The sequence below is a fragment of the Pituophis catenifer genome, unplaced genomic scaffold (assembly GCF_029215685.1).
Source record: "Pituophis catenifer annectens isolate HBS135680 unplaced genomic scaffold, rPitCat1.0.hap2 SCAF_3, whole genome shotgun sequence".
Lineage (NCBI taxonomy): Eukaryota > Metazoa > Chordata > Lepidosauria > Squamata > Colubridae > Pituophis > Pituophis catenifer.
The window spans coordinates 143,191,472-143,211,505 of NW_027256883.1; the positions used below are offsets into that span (position 1 = coordinate 143,191,472).

The following is a 20,034-nucleotide window of genomic DNA, read 5'->3' on the forward strand; positions in this document are numbered from 1 at the left end:
GTTTTGTCCACATTTTGTGCAAAGTTCAAGCTGTCCGCTGGCTGAATGAGCTATCAATTGCCTTCTAACCCCGCCAAGGAATCTTTCAGCATTAGCAAGATTAAGTGATGTAGCACTGATACAGATTAGCATCATAAAGTGCATTATAATTCTGAAAGAATGTCTTTTCTCTTCTCCTCCCACCTCTTGATGCTAAATGATCTGTAGAAATGCTAACAAGATACAGTAGCTGTGTTCATTACTATTGCTTGCCTAAGTCAACAATTTAATCAGACACCTGATTAACAAATTTAAAGTAGGGTTTGGTTTGTGTACTCATTCTTAGTGGCGGGGGGGGGGGGTTGGGGGGAATTAGCAGAAAAAAAATGTAGCTCAATAGTGGTTAAAGTAGTAGTGAATTAATAATGCCTTCTCATTATGTATTTATTTTTATTGTTTAGATTTCCCCCCTCTCTGTCCACAGAGCACTCAAGAAGGTCATAGTGCTCTCTTTTTGCCTATAATGATGTTAAATATGAACTTAGTAATATCCAGAATTCTGTAATGCTCTATTTGGTCCCTCCTTTTCATTATAAAGTTGCCAATGAAAGTGCCTTTTCACAGTAAAACACTGATCTTCCCAACAAGTGATTCAGCAAAGGGACAAAAGAGGAACATTCCGTTAGATTTGCTCCTGAGCATCCTGATTTTTTGCTTTTATTTTGATCAGCTATTTCCCTCAGGATTTGCTGTCACTATATTTGTTGGTCCATATTGTCTTAATTTTCTTATCCACAGGTCTATCATAGCTGTGTGTTTTGGAGCTCCCGCTTCCTCCAGAAAGATCAGGTGCTTGACCCAAGATCCAAGAATTAAAATAGCACTGCAAAGTGATCATAAAGAAAAACATAAAAAAGGATAGCACTGCATCTTTGTATGCAAAAGTGCTTCTCAGTAAGTTTGTATGCAAGGAAAAAAAAAGATAGATTATAAATTAAGCATGTCAAATGTGGGCTGCAAAAAAACCAGATGACCGCTAGATTGCAGCAAGCAGATATAGAATGGTAATTCTTTGTTACTTTACTAACAATTTAACAACCACCTCATCAAATATGCCATAGAAAATATAAGCAAGATCCTGGACATGGCAATGGTAGGATCCACATATCATTAGCTCCTCCTCCTCCTCCTCCTCCTCCTCCTCCTCCTCCTCCTCCTCCTCCTCCTCCTATTTGAGATTAGGCCCTCTCCTAAGAAGAGGAGAATTGATCATTGGCCATGCAAAGATTAGCCTTTGGGGAAAATGTCCTCTTTTTAAATGAAATGGTAAAGCTTTTAGGAGAAACCGGGAAAAAAGAAACATCAAAATAAGATCATAACTGAGGACTGGAGAAGTGCTGTTGACATTCTGTAGATTGGAATGATGAGGATGTTGTGACAAACCTCCAATGGCAAAAGTGCATTCATTGTAGAAGGGACAATGCAGTCAAATACTGGGCATCTTTGAAATTTTTGTATATGGGATCTATCAGAATCAAATGTTGTCCAGGAAGGAATTTAAGTTGTCTGTTAGACAGATAACTAATTCAAGGTCTATATGGCATTCAGATCATGTTGACATCTGAAAGCCAGAAACATGAAGGAACCAGGCATATTGATTATAAAAACATTCTGTGTTAATGGGCACAGATGAACAATCCTTATAAATGATTCAATAAGCCAAGGCAACATTGCTGGTCAGGTATAATTTACATTCTTCTTTAGGTCCTCCAAGCAAAGCGCATAAGTGTACAATTTGTACAAAATATATTCAATACATGTCCTTTAAGATGGAATCCATTAAAATGGATCATTTCACTAGAAAAGCACTAAGAAAAAATATGCAGGTTTTCAAGCCAGTCTATGAATTGATCAGAATAACTGAGGTCTTGCACAGAAAGCCCCTTTTATTAAAAAATTCTTATACAAGTTTGTTTTATATCTAATATTTTATGACAAATCTCTAATATTAGGACCACAAAGAGGCAGAGACAGTTGTGTCTGTAAAGATTTACTTGCTCTATAAGATCACATTTTCTGCTTCAGTCATTCTATACATTTGTAGAATTAGCAGGGCAGTAATCAATGGCCTAGGGGGCCATTGGCATGTTAATTTCTTGAAATAGAAACAAATCTCCTTTAAGCATGTTAAGCATTCAAGGAACACTTATATGAGACAAGGCCTTACCCATGGCCGCCATTGTGCTTGCTTTAGTCTTAATGAAAAGCTAATTTGGCTGTGAAGATGGAAGGACCCAATGATTTTAAGCGCTAATCAAAATCAATACAAATTAAACTTGCACTTCCTAAGATGAATTCCCTGACTTTGAAAGTTGTACGTGGAAGAATTGATACCAATTTAATTAAACCACACTGTAATTGAAAGCTGTGTGAAAGTCACTGGTTTCCAGGGAATAATGTAAAATTTTTCTTTACCTGCTCTTAACATTTGTGAGTTCTCATTCAAGATTGTGCTTGAAAGGCAATTCAAAGCAATGCTGAAAGTATTCTATATCATCTTGATTGGTCATGCCAAGAAGCATGCAAAATTGTTATTGCTTCTTTCCTCTAGGATTGCTTCATAAAATCAGAGATTGCTAGAAAACTTTCTGAGTGTGATAGGAATAACTTCTAGACTACACTTGATAGCTAAATAGTACAGTCAACTTGACAATACAGCCAGTCTAATGGTTAAGGCATCTGGCTAGGAATTGGAAGACTATGAATTCGAGACCCACCAAAGGCACACAAACTAGCTGAGTGACCTTGGGCCAATCACTCTCTGTCAGCCCTAAGAAGCAGGTAATGGCAAATCATTGCAAAAAACATTGAGAAAAAAACTGTAAGGGGCATGTCTAGGCTATTACCAGAGTCAACATAACATGAATTGACATCACCATCCCAACGATTATGCACATCTTTCACAACAGAATATGTATATGTCTGCAAAAAGTGAACAGCATCATGTAGAACTGTGCTGAACAAAATGCTAGGAATAGAGCTATGGTTCAAGACTAAGAACAATTGCAAGATGGAGAATGCTATTCAGAATGTAGAGCAAGGTTGGGTCAGAATGAAAGGTCAGATAATAAATAGACTAGATACAATAAAATATGAAACAGACACACCAAATAATATAAGAAAGGAAGACATGGCAAAAGAAAGAGGAATATACTGTAAAAGGAGTGATTCATTCTACTTAAAAAAACCCAAGACTATAACAAATAGATATACACTCACAATATGTAAACAGACTCTCCCAACCCGGCCAACTTACATTTTCTTTATCCCATCTTTAATAATACACACACAACACACACAACATATTATCCCATCTTTAATACAGGACTTTAATATTCCATCTTTAACACAGGCTTCTTTTGGCTTCTTGTTAGAATTGTTTATCTCACCGCCATGCACTCCCCTTGGAGGCCACCCTGGTGAGGTTTGCTCCTGCGTGTCCTTTTACTATTTCCAAGTTCTGTTCCACAAGTTGTTGGATGGGTAGGTGTATCATACTTGGCTGCAAAAAGAATTCAGACAACTACTAGATCAAGAGGGTGGTGAGCTACAGAGGGCCTGGGATGAAATGGATTATCTGGACCATTTTTTAAATCAGGATTGAGGCTGGACTATAGTACTGAGACAGTATTAGTCACATTTTGTGGATGATTTCAGAGGGTTTATTTAAATGAACAACCAGCTGCATTGTGTAGCTTGGTTTCTTATGTAGTTCGATTGCTTGTACAATGCTTTTGTCACAAATAATAGTTAATTAGTAATAACCAATAGCTGTTATTTAATTAGTCTTTTGTCTAAAGGCTTTGCTTTAAGCTTTGTGACTGGACTGTGTATTATATTAGGTAACACTATTCATCTAGCAAATACTGTAATCAAGTCTTGTAGCCTAATTCACCAACACGCTGGAATTCAAGGTCTTGCATCAACAATCAATCAAATTATTTTCATTTTCAGTCAGCCATGTGTTCTGCTAATACTTCTATAGCATTAAAGAATTCTGTTTCTTTAAAGCCTGTAATACTTGAATTGTGGAAAAGAGGCTCACCTTATCTGTTCTAAGAAACAATTGGCAGATGTAAGAGAGGCTTAATTTTACTCCAAGTTTCCTTCATGCTCCTGTAGATTTCAGAGTCGAAACTTGGTTATATGATAAAGGGACATCACAAAAAACAGTGCTGTTAACTCACTGTAAAAACCACTGTTTGGCTTGCTAAAATGGTTACTCATTCAACAGTAGCATTCTAGTCATCCATCCATCATGCTTGCGCTTGTGTGATACGCAGGCTAAAACTCGGCTAATCTATCCTCCAGAGGACATGATTGAAAGTAATACACATCTCAGCAAGGAGCCATTCTCTAATGCATTAATGAGAAACCCAGGGGAAATCCTTCAAGGCATCAATAAGCGAACAGCATGCCTAGCCCTCCGTCAAGTTTATTACTTTTTACCTGAGACAATAAAATCCATATTGTAAAGGGAAAACAGCACATGACCTCCTAGCACAAATAAACATTAGCAGCAGTAAATTGGTGGGGGACCTCAAATGCCATTGCTACACAGGAGAGGCGCCTTTCTGGGAACACTTGAGAGCTTCATGTCAGGATCAAGGTGGGGTCATCGAACAGCATGTGGGAAGCTTGTATGGTGCCTGCTTGTCCTATGCTTGAATGAAAGCATTGATGGTTTCTCACATCCGCAAGAAAGGGGGGACTTTTTAAAATATTACAGCCCGTCATGTCACCTCCTCCGCCAAATGATTGTAATAAGCAATGCATTAACTTGTGATGCCTGGTGGAACAGATGGTTTTCTGTTTTCTGAACAAATATGACCTATGGATTGGCATTGCTCTATCTGTCCTCCCTAACTGAAAGGAGAAGTTTACCTTAGGTATGAGTATTGAGGGAGTCAGCCTCGGCTATTATTTCCATCGTTTCTGGACTATTCTTGGACTCCTCCCACTGCCATGAAGGCAGTGGCGTTTTCCAATGTATACTACCTAAGACTTATATACTTTTCCGTTGGACTCTTAAATCATCATGGTTGATCCCCTGGTTATAAGCCATAACTACTCCCAGTAACAAATGTATTCGGTGTCGGAACTCCTCGCCCTGCGAGATTCTCCCCACTCGCAGGTTTGGCCCTCCACATTATCGAGGGCCTATCTCGATGACGGACTTTGGAGTCCAGAGAGATGGCATGGAGCAAGGAAGAATTTGTGGGGTTTTTTAGGGAAATTTTTTAAGATTTTAAGGGGTTCTGGGAGGGGGGTTTGTAATGATCTTTCTAGAGAAATTGGGAAGAAGACTCTGGGGGATGGGGGGGGAAATCCACCAGGGTCAGAGCCGAGCCCGGCACAGGGTAACGATTTGGGAGGTGTTGGTCGAGGGACTGGGAAAGGGATGGGGGACGATACCTATGAGGTTTGTACCATCAGCACGGTAGATGGGAGGGGCAGATATGGCGGGAGCAGGGGACCATATCATGTGTTGGGGGCTCGCACTCGCTGTTTGAGAGCAATTGCTTGCCCCGGTCCCCATGGCTCCTCTTGGAGACTAGGTGGCTTAGATACTCAGGATCTGGGCCTTCGGCTGATGTTATGCAATGCCAGGTCCGTGGTTAATAAGGCCCCCCTCATTCACGATCTTATACAAGAGGGAGGAGCGGACCTGGCGGGTATTACGGAGACCTGGTTGGGCCCGGAGGGTGGCGTCCCTCTGGTTGAAATGTGCCCACCAGGCTTCAGAGCATTCCATCAGCCGAGGGCCCAGGGGAGGGGCGGGGGGGGTGGCGGTTATTATTAACGAGGATCTGGATCCGAGGGAGACCACTGTGCCTCAGATAGCCGGATGTGAGTCCCTCCTTGTGAGGTGGGGCCGTGGGGTTCAGATGGGCTTGTTGCTTACGTACCTGGCTCCCTGCCGCGTGGCAACAGCCCTTCCTGAGCTACTCGACGTGATAGCCACGGTGGCAGTAGATACACCCAGGCTTTTAGTCATGGGTGATTTCAACTTGCCATCTGTCGGTGAAACGTCTGAGGTGGCTCGGGAGTTCATGGCTTCCATGACGGCCATGGACCTGACCCAGTTAGTTCATGGCCCTACTCACAGGGGAGGTCACACTCTGGATCTGATTTTTGTCTCTGGCCAGTGGTTGAGTGGTCTTGTTATAGGGGATATAGACATGGAACCCTTGTCATGGACTGACCACTCACTCCTTCGCCTAGATCTTCGAACCGCGACCCCTCGCCGCAGGGAGGCGGACCCAATTAGATGGATCCGCCCCAGGCGCCTGATGGATCCTGATAGGTTCCAGACGGAGCTTGGGCCATTTCCTGAGGATCTAGCACATGACTCGGCCGAGGACCTGGTAGCCGCCTGGGATCGGGCGGCTGGTGGGGCCTTGGACCGAGTTGTGCCTTTGCGGCCTCTGACCCGATGCCGATCCCGGGTGGCTCCTTGGTTTACTGAGGAGCTGAGGGAAATGAAGCGCCGGAAAAGACGCCTGGAGAGCGGTTGGAGGGCCAGTCTCGCTGAATCTGATCGAACACTGGTAAGGTCGCATATTAAGGCCTACCTAGTGGCGATAAAGACGGCAAAGTCTAACTACTTTTCCGCCTCTATTGCGTCATCAGGGAATCGTCCGGCCGCCCTGTTTAGGGTGACCCGCGCCCTGCTCCATCTGGGAGTGCGGGAGGATCCCTTAGAAGGCAGGGCGGAGGATTTCGGACAATACCTGTATGACAAAATCGCTCAGATCCGGGGGGATTTGGACTCTGACTGGGTAGATCAGGGCAGGGTGACGAGGAACAGTCTTGAGAATGTTATCTGGGAGGAGTTTGATGCTGTGACTCCCGATGATGTGGACAGGATTTTGGGGAGACTTAGTGCGGCCACATGTTTACTGGACCCGTGTCCCTCCTGGTTGGTACTGGCTTCCCGGGAGGTTACACGAGGCTGGCTCCAGGGCGTTATTAATGCTTCCTTGAGTGAGGGTCACTTCCCCGCTGCCCTGAAAGAGGCGGTGGTGAGGCCTCTCCTCAAGAAGCCGTCCCTGGATCCAGCAATATTGGCTAACTATCGTCCTGTCTCCAACCTTCGCTTCATTGCGAAGGTTGTTGAGAGTGTGGTCGCGCAACAGTTTCCACAATTCCTGGAGGAAACATCCTATCTGGATCCGTTCCAGTCAGGTTTCAGGTCTGGGCACAGCACGGAAACGGCATTGGTCGCGTTGGTCGATGATCTCTGGAGGGCTCGGGACAGGGGTTATTCCTCTGTTCTGGTCCTATTAGATCTCTCAGCGGCTTTTGATACCATCGACCATGGTATCATGCTGCACCGGCTGGAAGAGTTGGGGGTGGGAGGCACCGTGTTACGGTGGTTCTCCTCCTTTCTCTCCGACCGGTCGCAGTTTGTGTTGGCAGGGGGGCAGAGGTCGACCTCGAGGCCTCTCATTTGTGGAGTGCCGCAGGGATCGGTCCTCTCGCCCCTTCTGTTCAACATTTATGTGAAGCCACTGGGCGAGATCATCCGTGGCTTTGGGGTGAGATACCACCAGTACGCTGATGACACCCAGCTGTACATCTCCACCCCAGGCCACCCCAACGATGCCCTTGAAGTGATGTCCCAGTGCCTGGAGGCTGTGCGGATCTGGATGGGGAGGAACAGGCTCAGGCTCAACCCTTCCAAGACTGAGTGGCTGTGGCTCCCGGCATCCCGATATAGTCAGTTGACTCCATCACTGACTATTGGGGGCGAGTCTTTGGCCCCCACTGAAAGGGCTCGCAATCTGGGAGTCCTCCTGGATAGGCAGCTGTCTTTGGAGGAACATCTGACGGCTGTTACCAGGGGGACCTTTTATCAGGTTCGCCTGATTCGCCAGTTGCGGCCCTTTCTTGATCGGGATTCCCTGTGCACAGTCACTCACGCCCTCGTCACCTCTCGCCTTGACTACTGTAACGCTCTCTACATGGGGCTCCCCTTGAAGAGCACCCGGAGGCTCCAGCTGGTCCAGAATGCAGCAGCGCGGGTAGTGATGGGAGCAACATGGCGCTCCCATGTAACACCACTCCTGCGCGAGCTGCACTGGCTCCCGGTGGTCTTCCGGGTGCGCTTCAAGGTGTTGGTTATCACCTTTAAAGCGCTCCATGGCATAGGGCCTAGCTATCTCCGAGACCGCCTGCTGCTACCGATGACCTCCCATCGACCCGTGCGCTCCCACAGAGAGGGCCTCCTCAGGGTGCCATCAGCCAAACAATGTAGGCTGGTGGCCCCCAGGGGGAGGGCTTTCTCTGTGGGGGCTCCCACCCTCTGGAATCAGTTGCCCACGGAGATAAGAAGAATCCAGGACCTCAATGCCTTCCGTCGTTCCCTGAAAACCTATCTTTTTCAGCAAGCCGGGTTGGCTTAAGAAGAAATTTTTAAAATTTTTAAATCCTTTTAATTAGTCTGCGATTTTAATTTTTTGGGCCAAATTTTATATATATTTTTAAATGTTTTAATATTTGTATTCTATGTTTTTTATCTTGGCTGTGCACCGCCCTGGGTCCTCAGGGAGAAGGGCGGTATATAAATTCGAAATTAAATTAAATTAAATTAAATTAAATTAAATTAAATTAAAATTAAATTAAATTAAATTAAATTAAATTAAATTAAATAGGTCATGTCGGAACACAGTGAAAGAAATTATGAATTCATGGGTAAAGAATGAATGTTGCACGAAGGTTTTGATGAATCTAAGGCAGGGTCTGAACAACTAGGAAGCCAAAAGAGGACTGGTGGTGGCTCAATCCTGAAAGGAAAGATTGATCATGTTATTCAGAGGTCAAATGAAGACTTGCCATTGGCATAGCAGAGTCAGGCCGCACTGATTAAGAAATTGGTCTACTCTAGCCATCATGTTTGTCTGCCCTGGATGTATTATGGTAATGTTATGGGATATTTTATTACACAATTTTCCCATGGGTTTGGAAATATATCTGCCTGCATGAAGGCAGTATTATCCTGGAAGACTTTGATAGCAATGCACTTTTTGGCCTGCCATTTATTTATTGGGAAAGTCTAGAACTGTGTAATCAACTCATGAAGGCAACAAAGGCCTTCTCTGCCAAATTCATTCCACAGCCAAACTGAAAGATCATAAGGCATTCTAGATATTATGTCCATAATACCTTTCTGCTTGTAATAGGTCGTATAAGCCAAAGATACAAGAAAGAATAAAACTCATCACTCACCCCTTTCCATGAAATACTGAGGTCAATTATAATCCCACCTTAAGGGGAAATGGGGATCTTATAAAGGATATCCATCCAGAATATGTTCTCAAATGCTCTGCCAGTAATGTTAGATGCACAATAAAATCATTAACAAGAAATAAGCCTGTGCAATACCCTGATTTTAGACATCTGTCTCCATAACTGGATAGTGGAAACATTATTTATGAAAAAAATCCCACTTTTCTAACATCTACACATCACAACTCTCATTCCCAATGTAAACATTTGGTATAAGACTGTAAAACTGAAAATAGATTCTAATTTGAACTAGTTCTATATCAATATTTTCAACACAGATGAAAATACTGCTTTTCTGCAAATAGTTGAAATTCAGATAGCAATTCCAAACACACTGAATATACAATGTTATTATTTAGCAAGGCTCTTCCTTTATGATCCAAACCCCTCTATAATGTCACCTCACTAGTAGCGTTCATTTCAGTAAGGTCCTTTCAAATGTTCACTGAAATGTATTATTATTTCTTGTTGATTTGGGTACATTATAAATAATCTTTCATTCATCATCGGAACAGCTTCCATAGTTGTCTCGATGTCAATTTTTCTACCCATGAGTTGCGGATTATAACTATACATTTCCTTTCATTTTCCCTTTTTTAAAATAAGATGAAAAGGGATTATAAAATTGTTATTTGATTTGAAAAATTGATTATTTATGTGATCTATTTTACTGTGTTTTATTAGCCTCCATAAAGTGTTCAAATTACATAGCAAATATAAATTTTGGACTTGACTTTACTAATCCTTTAGTTTGGGGTAATTTTTTTTATATTTTTATACTGCATTTCCAAAAAAGACATAAGGTCTAGAAATATCATGTTTTAAAAATACAGCATTTTATAATTATGACATAATAACATACTGAATGTTGATAGGAACTTATTTGACCATCTTGCTCATTTGTATATGGTGAAGTGGGTATTTATTCAAAAATTATTCCAAACCTGACTTAAAGCTTAAATTCCATATTTTTTTACTTCTCAGTTCTGCTATTACTTTTCCTCATCTTCCTTTAACCTGCAAGACATGACTAGTATTAAAGCAGAGGATGTGAATTACATATTTGTACAAATATAGAAATATAATTATACTTTTCTTCTTTTCTCATAGCTGCTCCTGTATCTACCCAAGCTTTGATTATTACTGATGGAAGTATCACTTCAGTAGAAGGGTTTAACCTCTCTTTCCTACTTAATGCAACTTTCCTAAGCCTCAGTACTAATGGGATTAAAGCATTTAATGATGATGCCTTCCTTGGACTTAGAACACTGAAGACTTTGCTGCTGGACCAGAACCAAATATCAAGCTTTTCTATCACATACAGCACGTTTCATGAACTTCAGAAGCTTCAGGTGCTGGTGCTCAGCAACAACGTTTTAAGTACCATTTATGGCACCTGGTTCAAGAACATGAAGGCTCTTATTAGACTCCATTTAAATGGAAATCAGCTTACTAGCATCAATGCTGACAGCTTTGAGATGGCAAATCTTGGCAACCTCAGAATCCTGGATCTATCAAACAATTTCATTAACTCTATTGCAAAGAGAGCCTTCCATGGCCTGCCTCAGCTGATGGAAATAGACCTTTCTAGAAACAGGCTAGCTCTTATCCCTGACACATTTTCTCCACTTGGTCAATTAAAACTTCTTAGCCTGGACCAGAATTGGTGGAACTGCACATGCAAACTTTATGATTTAGCTTCCTTTCTAAGGCAATATGTGAATTCATCAAAAATACTCAGAAATCCTGAAAACATGAACTGCACAGCTTCTGAAAACCCATCGGTAACAAATCTGCTTCAACTCACAAAGATCAACTGTAAGTCTGCACTGAAGCAACCATCCAGAATTTTAAAAAAAGGGAAAAAGAAATATGGGCGAGACATTGCATTGGTAGCACTCTTCTCCTTTGTAGGTAATGATTCTCTTAACAAAGTGTTGCTTGCTCAGTCCCTAGTTTGTTTTATGTTTATATTCAGGGATATTTCAGGGATTGAAATTTTTTAACAACCGGTTCTGTGGGCATGGCTTGGTGGGCGTGGCTTGGTGGTCATGTGACTGGGAGGGCATGGCCAACTCGACGTCACTCATGGCAAGATGGGGCCAGCTGATGGTGTGATTTGCCAGTGCTCCGAACTGCGCAAAATCATAACAACCGGTTTGCCCGAACTGGTCCGAACCGGTTGAATCCCACCCCTGTTTGTATTGGCATTCTTCACTGTTTATGAAGTAAGAAAAAAATCACAGAGCCAGACATAAAATCTGACAATGATCAATCTTCCCTAACCTGATTTTCATTCAGATGTGTTGTGACCACAACTGCCAAAAGCAGTTTGTCAGTGATTATGCTTTTGCATAATCTTTTTTGCATTTAGGGAAATTTGATGGGAGGACTTGCCCATTTAGAAAATGGTGGTTCAGGGTTGTGGAGAATAATTAATCTCATAACATGAATTTGCTAGAAAACTAGCTGCCACTTCTAGAGTTCCCTCTTGCATAGAGTGCTCTAAATTATGTTTGCTTCTTTTTGCTTCCTTTTTCTTTTTTTATAGAGATACCTATAAAAAAAAGCACTCTGCTGCAACTGGCCATAATTGTATTGTCCAAGAAGGTTTAGGAGGCCCATTTTGGCCCATAGAGAGATAGATGATCCTGGAATCTGCCATTTTGCAACGTGTCAGCTTTTGCCTTTGACTGCGAAGCCAGTCTTGCCATTTTGACTTTTTTGAAATCACCCCCCTCACCTGAGGCATTGCTGCTGACGCAACAAGCTGTCTGCAACCAGCTTTGGTTTATTTTGTGTAGATTCTCTCCCAGTCAATATTTCTGTTTTCCCATTGTAAGGAGTATTTGTATCCTACTGGTGCTGTTTATTTTCAGAGGTTTCCAAATGTCAACTGAAAAAGCTCCATACAAATTAATTATTGTTAAAGTGTTGTTGGGAGCCCAGTAAATATATATGTGTGTTCACAACAAGTTATTTTGATGAAGTCAGCACAGTGGATTTGTTCTGCTGCTCTTCTGAATTACAAATTCTCATTTCATAAACTGAGCAGAAGCGTTCACAATCTGATCTTGTGTTACACTGTTCACATTATAGTTGTAGTCTACTTGTCTGAACAAGATATTTGTAATGGTTGGTTTCCAACATGCTACAGGAATCAACTCTCACATGCTTATCGAGCAGTGCCCTCTCCTACGCCTGGTATAGGATATATTTCATTATTTTGGAATGGTAGATTAGTTGCTTCTTGGATATGACCCTCAGCACTGCTCAGCTGACAATACAATAATCTCTATCCTTAAAAAAAAACTGCTAAAAATATATCTATATTTTGGAATCGAAATGCTTGCCTGAAGTTATATCATTGCCTGAAGCTATACCATCTTAGGCTCTGATCTTATTTCATTTCACAAACTAAGAAATATTAAGCACACATCGTGTGTGGAAGAGAGACGGCCAAGATAAAAATAAAAGCTATGAGGATGCCGAAAGAATTGATAAATGATATTTTTCTCCCTTCTGGAGTCAAACAAAAGTGTTTGTTTAGTAGCTCTTTATCTGAAATAGCAAACTGTCTATGTACATAAAAATGCTGAGGTTCCATAGACACTTAAACTCATCCTGGGTTTTCCTCCTTTTTCCTTGTATTATTTACTTTACAATCTTACTTGTACATTACTGGAATCTATACATAAACTTAAATTAATTGGAATGCTTCAAAAATGTGTATAAAATTAGCAGGGTGGGAGACTGTTCCATCGCCATGTAGCTTTATGCATTATAGATTTCATTTAATTCTTGAAAAATATTCTATGCAAAATCATTGACATATATAGACATAAAAATATGAGGGGATTTAATTGGTTCCCTATGCAACTCTCCTCTTCTGCTACATTCAATAATCTCATATTGCGGGAGTTATGTTGTTTTATTACATCTGTATTTCTATGTCTAATATGAACACTTTTACTTCTCTTACTGTAATATCTTGATAAACTTTCTATTTGTTACAGGAGGTGCTGGCCTCACTTGCCTAGCTTTAGCCTTCTTTAACAGGAAACTTCAGTCTGACACAGCAAATGGATGCCCATCAGAAAATTGCTGTTGCCGAGTCCTAGACGGGTCTCAATGTGATCATGAGCCAAAAAATTACCTCACTAAGAGATACTGTAACTGCCACTTAACTTGGGAAAATGAAATAAAAGTTATGTCGAGGTTGGGTGCTGGTGAGGAAATGCCATATTTACAGAAAAATAGTTGTCAAGAAACAATAGAGCCAGAGTGTAAGTGCGCAGGCCCAAAAACCCCATTTGGAAGCATTCAAAGTAAGAATGAACCAACGGAAAACAAGCATTTCTTATGCTATAAATGTGAAATGCTTCAGTCTTTCCCTCAAGAAGCTTCCCAGAATATAGAAGTACCTCATGAAACAGAGTTAGCACTGCAAAAATATTTCCAAAGAACTCAACATTCAGAAAACTCTGGGCAATCATTAAATGCAAGATTAAAAGATGATACGACTTTCAATCAAGGTAAGTAATCTTCCAGAAAGAGAAAATGAAAAAAAAAAATCCCTTCCCTGAATATTGTTGTAGCTGATATCCTAGACATAACATATTGCAACATAGAAATGAAACTGGAGTCTATGGCTCCTGGATCCAAGAATGTTTGAGCAAGAGAAGTTAATCAGAAATGTAATTAAATCTCATGCCAAGATAGCCTACCTGAAACAGAACAATGGTTTCGATACGTGGGACTAAATACATTGTTAGTAGCTATACAGATACAAAATGAAGTTTACTACAGAGATGTGGAATACAGTAGATACATATAATATACAAATTCAGCCATTTTCTTTGATTTTGGATCTCTGATAACAATAGCACAAAGATAGTGGTAGTTTCATGAAAAGGGCAGCTTCCTGGCACAGAAACTTTGAGATGAGTCCAGAGGAAGGAAGAAAAGCACATTCAATTTTTTTTTAATTTTTATTTATTTATTTATTTTTAATTTGATTTATATGCCGCCCTTCTCCAAAGACTCAGGGAGGCTTACAATGTGCTCAGCAATTTGGGGTGGTGGTGGTGGTAATAGCTCTCAATCATATCCATGAAGGTGATGACTGGTAATTGAGTCACTTTGCAGTGAGATGAGTGGTAAACGAATTTAATAAAATAAATAAATAAATAGGGAATGGGAAGGACAAAACTCAATAAATCACTGGCACAAATTGGTATAAAAAGGGAACAATGAAAATTTAGAATGGTTGGTTGAAGTAAGAAAAAGGGAGGAAGGGAGAGAAAAAAGCTCAGAGATATAGAAGAGAAGAAAAATACATTACATGGCGGGCAGGAAAATAGAGTGGAGAATGGACAGTTCACAGACTTATTTGACTTTCACCATCATAGTATTCAACGAATAACAACAAACTGGGTACATCTTTTCTATCCAGAAGTTATCATATTGTTATCTTACATAGCCTATACATTACAGTTCCCCTTTTTGGCTTTTTGGACTGGCAGGGGGTTGGGGAGGCCGAGAGGGGATGGATCTGCATGCATGGCGGGTAAGTGCATGCACACGGGCACAGCTCCACCCCCCTCTCATGTAAATAGAGCCCATGCACCTTTGCTTGCCTGATGCTTGCACGAGGGGAATGAGTGTGTGTGTGCTTGCACGAATGGGGATGTGCATGCATGCACATGCTCATCCACCACTTCTGTGTCCCGGTTCCAAAATGCTCAAGGTCTGGTAGTGGGCTGTGGCCGGGAGTTGTTGAACCCTGGTATACATGATAATTACTTCTGGTCAAAGTCAATTTTTTAAAAATTCCAAGCATTCATTTCAGATGTTAAAGAAATGTTCCCTCTGAAAGAATGTTAAAGACAGCACTTCTTCAGTTGATTATATTTTGCAGAGGAAGAGAGAAATGAGCCAGTTGTTCCAGAGAAGATACTTTTGTGGGGGCGGGCATCAGTGTTGAAGGTGTTCCAAACATCTGCTTAATCAGTATATGAAAACTCCCTCTACATGTGTTAAGTTTCAACATTTGCTATTTAGCAGGAATCAGAAGTGACACACGGCAAGGAGGACATTCAAGGCCTGTCTGTGCTTTGGTACCGGAGAAGCTTGGGGAACATTTAGCAAATGAGTTGTGTCAGTCTCTTTCTCAGACTGAGTGTGATGACTGCTTCAAGCCTTACAAGCAAAGGCACCTAATTACAGCCTTGTCATCGACAACAGAAGAGTCCAAGGAACACTGTGTGCAAGCGGCATTAGAACACCAGAGATCACAATGTGAAGTCTTAGCAAGGAGCAGGAATATTTCTCCACAACTAGACCACTTCCTTATCTCTAAATGCATATACTGTGATAAAAATCAAAATTGCCCAAAAGTAATGGAAGAGAACCGTGGCAAAACCATAAGATTGGAGGCAGAAGAGAGTGAAGATAAGGGCACAAGATCAGCTGGCTGCCGGATGAATGCTGAAAATATCCCTTTATCACCAGCAATCAAGAAGACCAAGAAACTCAAGCAGGTTAGTTTTTACACACCTGAACTGGCAACCATAAAAAGGGCAAATGGGACAACTAATGGTTTAAGCGGAAAAAGATTTCCTCAGAACAAACAATGGCATGAGCAGACTCAAGGAAACCAATCTCCTACTTGGGCACAATTGCTTAGTGATTCAGAAGCAAAAATTAAAGAAAGGCAGCCATCTTCTTTCCTTCTCATGGATCCTCGTAGGGAAAAAGAGAATGAACCGATTCAAAGGTATAAAATAAACACGAAAAGCCCAAATTCATTAACTGTGCAATTAAATTTACATCTTTTCAGGAAAGGAAAAATCCAGCCGAAGGAACTTCACCATCAAAAAAGCTTAGAGCAACCTTTACGCTGTCAACCCATGAGATTGCTACCTACTTCCCAGATGGAAGAGAAAAAGAGGAAAAGAAAAAAGAATCCAGAACATTCAACTCAAGAGAGGTCAGAAAAGGGCAAAAATGGTATTTCTAACAAAGCAGCGGTTGAGGAAGTGCCTGAAGAAAATGGCAAGGATGCAGAAATACCCACTTCTGCTTCTTTTCACAATATGCCTGCCTTGAATATTATCAAGGCTTCCTCATCAACCAAGCATTTAAAACCTCCAAGTGCTTCACCTACATTCTCAGTAAATAAAACTTCAAGAAGGACTGTTCCCATTATCTCCCCTTCATCTGGCCACTCACCAAATATTGCACCAAATGTAACAAATAATATACCTACATTATTGCATTCTAAAAAGCTTAAGAGGGGCACTTCAGATGCTGAAGTCTTGTCCTTTCATCAGAATTCTCTGCAAAAGGAATCAAAAGAAAAACACCATTGCCTTTCTTCAGCTCCTTTTAGGCAAGGAGATGGCCTTGACTTTCAGAAACCCAGCAATGGAGATTATATGCACTCTCAGCAAATAATGGAAAATAAAATGCATAGTGTGGGTATAGATCACTTCAGAGACCAACCTTTAAAAGGGCAGAATAGAAATTTCATCAGGAAAGATGAACTGGAAGGGCAGGAAAAGGTTAGTGAATCTGAATCTGTGCAAGAAAATCTATCCAGTACGGAGTCTCAAAATGTAATGGAAATATTGAACACACACCAGATTATTTCAAAAAAGGAAACAGATAGACTCCTACCACCATTTCACTTGAGTAGCACGTTGCCTGATTGTCAAGCCCTGAAAGAAGAACTACAAATTAACAACCGAGAGGAAGATGAAACCTTAACACAGCAACTGAGACCAGATTTTAAAACAGAAAGCAACAGTGAGTTGATTCCAAATATACCATTGGACTCACCAGGTCTAAAAGAAGAAGCAGCACAATCTGGGGATGAATGGGACAATAACAAATCCAATGCATTGCATAAAAATATTGTCAAGATGGCCATTATCACTAATACATTCAGCATCCCAAGTTCTTCTGAAAATGGAAGCCTATATCTAAATAGAAACATGGATCCTCAAAAGAATCATAATGTGCATATGGATAATGACCACAATTTGCAAAAAAATCTGGATAATCCATTTGATGAAGACAGCACAAAACATAAAGAAGGTAAAACGCCACTAGCTACACATCAAGAGCCTCCTTTGTTAGCAGAGTTTAAAGACGTCAATTATGAGCAACGAACTGAGACATCTTCACTTTCCTGCAATATAAATAAAGCAGAAATCTCAGTTCCCATGCCTACACCGTCTCCCACATCTATTGATTATAAAGAAGAATTTCCTTTGCAAATGGAACAAAGCAAAGCAAACCTTTCATAACACTTGCATTCTTCCTTAGTCCTCTTCAAAGACAAAACCACCTTTCAGTATGAAAATCCACGCTTACTGGATCGGAAATTTCAAATGTTAGTGCAATATTTTATTTAAAACAAAGAGCTGGTAAAAGTCAGACCAGAATTGAAAATGAAGTGATGTGCAGTAAGTTTTAGAACTGTGGCCATAAATTAGGGGTGATAAGACACAAAATATTTATTTTTAAATGTTCAAATCATCAGATAATATATGAAAATATCAGATTATATAGGCGTGACAGAGGTAATTTGAATGTTAACTGATCTTTATTTAAAGTAGAATGCTGAAATCTAATGCAGGTCTAGTCCAACTCATGCAAAAATGGGAGAGCTATTCAGATTTGAGAACTCAAATTCTCTGCTTTCTTCAAGGAAACATTGTTGTTGGAGAGTTTAGATTGTTTCTAAATGCTATACCTGAAAAAGATGTTAGAAATGCTTTTTTCCCCCCTCACTGAGCCACCCACAGATTCACAGCAAAAATTTCACTGCAAAAGAATCTGTTAAGAAGACAGTTATATGTCCTGTTTTGGGATACTATATTTCTCCATCAAAATTTCAAACATTAAAAAATACTCTGCAAAATGAAGGAAGTGACATGGTTCCTCTTAATAATATATGTGATTTTATGTACACTATACAATAATGAAGACCTCTGTATTGAAGTTGGCTGTTTTCTCTCTCTTCTTTGAAAAAAAGTCATCATCTATTAACTCAGGTATCTGCATAATTTAGAGGCTCATTGCACTGTTTTCTGTGTTATTCTATTTTTTTTCAAACTCAGTTGTGATTGTATTGTTTGGTAACAGAACACACAATGTTATGTTGAACCGTTTAAGAAAGCAGCAAAGAGGTAAGTCTTCAGGGGGAAAAAGTATCATGAAATGCTTAGAACATTTTCACTATGAATCTCAGGGTACTGCTACAATTTTGAAAGCATTTAACAGTGGTTCCAGAGAATGCGAAGACTTGGCCAGTAGCAACCTCCAACCTTCTGTGGCAGAATAGGGGAGAAAAGGAAGCCTATCTGCTACTTTGAAGATAGACTGGTTGGTCAGTACCATGAGGAAGTGGAATAAGTATAAGAATAAGGGAAGTTGTATCTTCTCCAGTTATATAGAATGGCGGTAGGAAGAAAGTGAATCGTTTCTTAGCTTGCCTTCCACTGTGAATTTGAAAGGTTAGCAATGCTTCTGAAACCAGTTTAGCTGAGATTAGGAAGGTAGAGATGATTGAGCCTGTGTCTTCAGGACACATCAGAGACATCCCTTCATTAAGGACAAACAACATTTGGAGCAATGAAAACTAGAGCAGTTTATAATTTCAGGAACGGCATACACTACTATGCACAATACAGAGAGACCTGTACATTTCAAAATCTCATGCACCGCACATCCCTCTATGCCATAGATATATTTCTCCCTTGCACCTGAACACAGTTCTTGTTCATCTCCCATTCCATTATTCAAAATAAATACATCCTCAGTTCAATCCAACAGGCTCTTCTATTGGGAAGATTTTTTTAAAAAAATCCTCGTTATTTTCCAGCCAGCAGAATCATTCTGCGAGGGAATCTAATGCATCTAATGCTGTTCCAGTTTTAAATTAGACATTTCCATCTTTCTTGAGACAAGGGTTGGTACGCATAAAATCTATGTCACCTCATGCATAATCTCATGATGACAATGAAATTGAGGTCTGCTATCTGCTGAACTTGTATTGGCAGACTGAAGCTCTCCTCCCCTCTCCTCCAGTCACTCACCACTGCTCTTCATGGCTTTTTTTGGCTGGGGCTGAAGGAGAAATTGGACACCTTGTTTATGTGAATGGAGCAGCCCAGGTACACTTCACAAGGCATAATTCAGGCAATACCAAGATTTCTGATATATACTACACACATTGGTATTCTGGAAGATCATGAGGTCTAATATTCAATATGTTGTTCAGTAGACAAGTAAGCCATAAGTAAAGGGAGGGGAGGATAATGGTGGTGATGGGGCACTACTAATCAACTTAAAGGGGGAAAGAAATGTATTTCATGTATCGCTGGTTCTTAAGCCCAAATTAATGCATTAAAGATGTTATGCTGCTGCTTCTACAAAGTTTTTTGTTTGGTTTCTCTTTCTATTGTTCGATTATTATTACTTTAAGAGGGAAGCACTACCATTTTGTCCACCCTATTGCAATTTTGCATATAGTATGGATTACTTGTAGATGCTGCTATCTGCAAATACACATTATCAGAACTTATCTAGTTTAAGGATATTTGGGAGTTGGGAGCAGACTGAGAAGTGCTCCTTCCCAGGCTCCTCTTCTAGCCCAAGTGACAGGAAGGCCACCAAACCGGGGGTGGGTTCTAC

At 40.7% G+C, this 20,034-nt stretch overlaps 2 protein-coding genes across 2 annotated transcripts in view; one reads left to right on the forward strand and one right to left on the reverse strand.

Moving 5' to 3' along the window:
* The window catches only part of TNNI3K (TNNI3 interacting kinase), a 217,574-nt gene that overhangs the window by 33,089 nt on the left and 164,451 nt on the right, over window positions 1-20,034 (reverse strand). The window lies entirely within an intron of this gene.
* LRRC53 (leucine rich repeat containing 53) lies at window positions 8,700-17,642 on the forward strand. Its single transcript, XM_070939372.1, has 5 exons — window positions 8,700-8,736; window positions 10,441-11,148; window positions 12,430-12,534; window positions 13,347-13,865; window positions 15,394-17,642. Exons 1-5 carry the CDS (start codon window positions 8,700-8,702, stop codon window positions 17,640-17,642), a joined length of 3,618 nt encoding a protein of 1,205 aa, XP_070795473.1.